The sequence below is a fragment of the Sinocyclocheilus rhinocerous genome, unplaced genomic scaffold (assembly GCF_001515625.1).
Source record: "Sinocyclocheilus rhinocerous isolate Xijiao unplaced genomic scaffold, SAMN03320098_v1.1 scaffold2360, whole genome shotgun sequence".
In the NCBI taxonomy this organism is placed as follows: Eukaryota; Metazoa; Chordata; class Actinopteri; order Cypriniformes; family Cyprinidae; genus Sinocyclocheilus; species Sinocyclocheilus rhinocerous.
In genome coordinates, this window is record NW_015630061.1 from 36,698 (window position 1) to 41,935 (window position 5,238).

Here is a 5,238-nt window from a genome sequence, read left to right on the forward strand (position 1 = left end):
CAAACTGATCGTTTCGTGTCTTAGGACATCAGTGTGTCGTCACGAGCCGCAGGGTTTCATTTGGATTTGTCTGTGCATGTTTTTTTTTACTCTCATAGATTTTGTTACCATTGCCATGCATTATAAGACTGATTGACTGCAACGGCTGGAGTTAAAAATCATCAAATGTGTTCTACTGAAGAAACAAAGTCACCTACATCTTGGATGCCCTGGGGGTAAGCAGATAAACATCACATTTTCATTTTTGGGTGAACTATCCCTTTAAACTGACATTAAACTTTCTTTTTCTCCTTAGGCCTGAGGGTGCTGAAGGAGGAGAGTCAAGAACTAAATAAAAGGGAAATTAAGGATCAATATGAGAAACATCATTCATTAATAACGGGAGAAAACTCTTTAAGTTGCTCACAGAATGAAAAGACTTTGTCACGAAAAAGAGCTCAAACGACTAGTCAAACTAGTAGTCATTTCGATCAACATGGAAACCTAGATGTCGACATGAGAATTCACATGGGAGACAAACCATTCTCCTGCCAGCAGTGTGGGAAGAGTTACACCTCGAAAGGTAGTCTTAAAGATCACATGAATATTCACACTGGAGAGAACCCTTTCACCTGCCAACATTGTGGAAAAAGTTTCATTCGAAAAGGAAACCTGATTGTCCACATGAAAATTCACACTAGAGAGAGCCCATTCACCTGCCAGCAGTGTGGGAAAGGTTTCGTTCAGAAAGGCAGTCTTAAATCCCACATGAGAGTTCACACTGGAGAGAGTCCTTTTACCTGTCAACAATGTGGAAAAAGATTCACTCAAAAAGGAAATCTGAAAGTCCACATGAGAATTCACTCTAAAGAGACCCCATTCACCTGCCAACAGTGTGGGAAAAGTTTCACTCAAAAAGGAAGTCTTAAAGATCACATGAAAATTCACACTGGAGAGAACCCATTCACCTGCCAACATTGTGGAAAAAGTTTCATTCGAAAAGGAAACCTGAAAGTCCACTTGCGAGTGCACACTAGAGAAAGCCCATTCAGCTGCCAACAGTGTGGAAAAAGTTTTTCTCAGAAAGCAAGCCTTAAAATCCACATAAGAATTCACACTGGAGAGAAGCCTTTCACATGCCCTCAATGTGGAAGGAGTTTTACACATAAAGGAACCCTTAATAACCATGTGACAACTCACACAGGAGAGAAGCCATTTGTATGTAGTCAGTGTGGAAAGTGTTTCCGATTTACGGTAACCCTTAAAGACCACATGAGGATTCACTCGAGAGAGATCCGTTTTATATGCCATCAGTGTGGAAGGAGTTTCACAGACAGAAATGATCTTAAGAATCATGTAGGAACTCACATCGGAGAGAAGCCTTTCATGTGCCAATACTGTGGAAAGTCTTTCAAAAACAATGCAAATCTTGAGGTTCATGTAAGAATTCACACTGGAGAGAAGCCTTTCAGCTGCACTCAATGTGGAAAGAGTTTCACAGTTAAAGGAAACCTTGACATTCACATGAGGGTTCACACTGGAGAGAGGCCTTACAGGTGCCTTCGGTGTGAGAAGAGTTTCACATATCACACGGACCTGAAACGTCATTTGCAAACCCATTCTGGAAAGAAATTCCAGTGTTCTGAGTGTGACAAGGAGTTTCGAAAAATTAGCAATTTCAGAAAACACCTGCATATGCTTTCGGGAGGAAGACCATTTAATTGTGTTAAGAGTAAAAGAAAAATCCCCAAACTCTCATCACACTTAGAGTTACATATGAAAAGGCATGCATATGTGAGACTGTATTCTTGTTCTTTTTGTGGAAAGAGTTTTAAATGGCTCGGCCATTTAAAATGCCACCAGAAGATGCGTATCTGTGTGAAATCAAAGCTGCGTTTACGTCGCAGATGACTGTGGCCCAAACTTGGTTTTCTGCTCAAATAGTTTTTTTTTAGGTTGTTCACACGACATTAAAATCATGTAATTTTGTTTGTATTGAGTTTTTTTTTCTTCAGTATAATACTTAAAAATCAGTGTGTTGTATTCATGTGTCTACATTGCAGAGGTGGGGGCAAGTCACACATGTTCAAGTCTCAAGCAAGTCTCAAGTCACAGTACAAACAAATCAAGCAAGTCAAGTCAGTGGCTCACCTCAAGCAAGTCAAGTCAGTGGCTCACCTCAAGCAAGTCAAGTCGAGTCCTGCTAAGGATCAAGTCAAGTCACAGTATCAAACAGGAACAAATATTTTTTTGCCACACGACCTTATTAATTTTTCCTCAGAAATTAACTTTCTTAATTATACATTTTAAATAATAATGTTTTAAATATAACATTTTGAATATAGGCAAAATACTACTTTGTATACCGCTAAAGTCTGTAATTGAGAAAATATTGATAAAAATACAAGATAAAAATATGTATCTCATATTTATGTTATATTGAGTTTGACCATCCTAGGAGACAGATAATATTTAACAGATGTTGGAAAATTATGTTGCACTAAATATATCCAGCGAAGACGGATTCAGTCTGGGAGCACGCTAAATAATATGCAATGCTGACTACAAATCACCCCTTCCCACCTCTGCTACATTGCATTCAGAACATATTCATTAACCATCAAAACCCATTGATAAGTGTTCAGATTTTTTAGATTTGTTGAAGCACCTTTCTGCAGTGATTACAGCCTCAAGTCTTTTTTTTTTGGAGTATGATGCAATACGTTTTACACTCCTGGATTTACAGATTATATGTCTTTTTTTTTCTTCATATAGCTCTCTCAAGCTGTCAGATTGGATGGGGACTGACGGTGGACAGCCATTTTCAAGTTTCTCCACAGATTCGATTGGATTTCAATCTGGGCTCTGGCTCTGTCACTCAAGGACATTCCCAGAGTCATCCCTAAGCCACTCTTGCATTGTCTTGGCTGTATTTAGGGTCATTGAAGGTGAACCTGCTGCCTAGTCTGAGTGCTCTGGGACAGGCCACATCTGGAAAAAGACTGTGGAAGAGCACATTTTCAGTATCTATCTGGAGGTTGGCTGCAAACTTGGAACTTGGTCCATTTCACATTTATTTGGGATTGGTTCATCCACTGCCTGCATGATAACAAAACATGTCAGTCATTGTTGTGCATTTGCATCAAATTTACATTAAAACACTTTCTGTAGATAAATTCAAAGTTGTTGTTCAAGGTTTTTGTAGCCATTGGATTTTCCACAATGTGGTGGGGCTATCAACCCACATTGGTATTTTATGTCCACCTGATAGCTCTGCAGGCTATTATATTTGTAAATGTTTTTACTCAGGCATCCTACAAAGTGTGTTAGACCATTGACTGAGGTTCTGGGAGATTAACGTAGCCTGGTCAGGAAAACATTTATCTCATGAGGTCCTCTAAGATTATAATGGGAGTTTTACTGAACTCAGTCACAGTTCACTCATGCTGAACTGATGTGATTGACAGCTACAGCGATTATGAATGGAGTGTTCTTTGTTCACCTTCTCCATATAATTTACTGTGAGAACTACATGGGGAAAAAGATATATGTCCACAAATTAATAATAATAATAATTTGTTACATTTATATAGCTCTTTTTTGGGTACTCAAAGCGCTTTACATTGTGAGGGGGAATCTCCTCAACCACCACCAGTGTCCAGCATCCACCTGGATGATGCGACGGCAGCCATAGTGCGCCAGAACGCCCACCACACTGCAGCTTATTGGTGGAGAGGAGACAGAGTGATGAAGCCAATCAGTGTATGGGGATTGTTAGGAGGCCATGATGATCAGAGGCCAATGGGCAAATTTGGCCAGGATGCCGGGGTTATATCCCTACTCTTTTTCGAAGGACATCCTGGGATTTTTAATTTATACTGGGGCGTTAGGACCCACACAGACCACAGGGTGAGCACCCCCTGCTGGCCTCACTAACACCTCTTCCAGCAGCAACCTAGTTTTCCCAGGAGTCTCCCATCCAGCTACTGACCAGCTCAACCCTGCTCAGCTTCAGTGGGCAACCAGTCTTGGGCTGCAGGGTGACATGGCTGCTGGCAAAGTTACATCTCTTTATTAATTACTTCCTTTATTTTAGTAACATGTGAGACATGGTATAAACAAGAAACAAATAAATAAACCTGGCCATGATTTAGCTGAATCATTGAAACTGAAAAGAAGGGAGGGATGGATTAATAAAACATCCTCACATTTAAAATCACAAGTTCTGTCACTGTAGTCAAAGTGCACACACGCTGTAAATAAGAGCAGTGCCGGCCCGCAGGGTTGTGGGGCCCAGTTGTATAAAAACTGTCATAGCAATTTGACGAGTGAAGAGAACGCACATAAAATGACAATTTCGATATTTAATCATAAATGTCTGTAAAGTGCAACACATCCAAAATACATATTTAAAAATAATTTAACAGATTAAAAAATAGGAGTGCAAGTGAGTTAGAAAAATTAGTGTAAATGCATGAAACATAAATAAATAAAATAACATATAAATGAATTATATACAAAGAATAAACAGAGCAAAAACAAACATACAAATATGCATAAATGACTAGAAATGCATACTCTTCTGTTTGTTTTTCAGGTCTGACTGGTTATCACAAAAAATGTATTGTTTTAGACATTGGATGGTGGGTTAAACCTAAATTTGGAAAGAGGGGGAGACCTGTTTTTTTGGCAGGGAAGATGAGGGCCAGTTATTCAGGCCCAGTGCTAGGCATCCCCAGTTGAAGCTGTAATAATAGCATATTTGCTTAACAGATTTGGCAAACACTCCATTGCGTATATGTGTTTGCGCTCTGTGGAGCACCAAAGGTTTCCTTTTTCAAAATGTTTTAGCAGTGTTGAGCAAAGTAGCCAATCACAGACAATATCAGTTGATTTCTTGAACACAGTGGCCAATCAAAAGCGTTATAATCCATGCTCTCTATCATTCTTTCATTTCAAATTAATTAAAAATAGCATCGATGTGTAACGAGACTTCATGATATTATGAGAGACTATTCTAAGAGGCAATATCCAGTGAATTCAAAAAAGTTGAACCTTAACGAGATACACTTTTTCTTTATTTGCCAAAAATTATAAAGAGCAAGTTTGTTGTGCCTGTCAGATCACAAAAGGAAGTTATTTCAAACACTCGAGTGATGTTGTGAAATGTACTGTGTACAAGGTAGGCTATATTTTTTATATTTATATTTTGAATGAATTATATTTAGCCTACAAAGTGCGCAAATAGCCCTTACTTTA

The 5,238-nt window shown here is 38.9% G+C and overlaps 1 protein-coding gene across 5 annotated transcripts in view; it reads left to right on the forward strand.

Moving 5' to 3' along the window:
- LOC107739911 (gastrula zinc finger protein XlCGF57.1-like) overlaps positions 1-1,940 on the forward strand; it is a 22,636-nt gene extending 20,696 nt beyond the window's left edge. For all 5 annotated transcript variants that reach the window (XM_016552154.1, XM_016552156.1, XM_016552157.1 and 2 more), the window contains one exon: positions 296-1,940. In XM_016552154.1, the coding sequence (XP_016407640.1) occupies positions 296-1,890 (1,595 nt within the window). In that variant the 3' untranslated portion in view covers positions 1,891-1,940. The remainder of the gene's footprint in view (positions 1-295) is intronic.
- Positions 1,941-5,238: the final 3,298 nt, after the last annotated feature.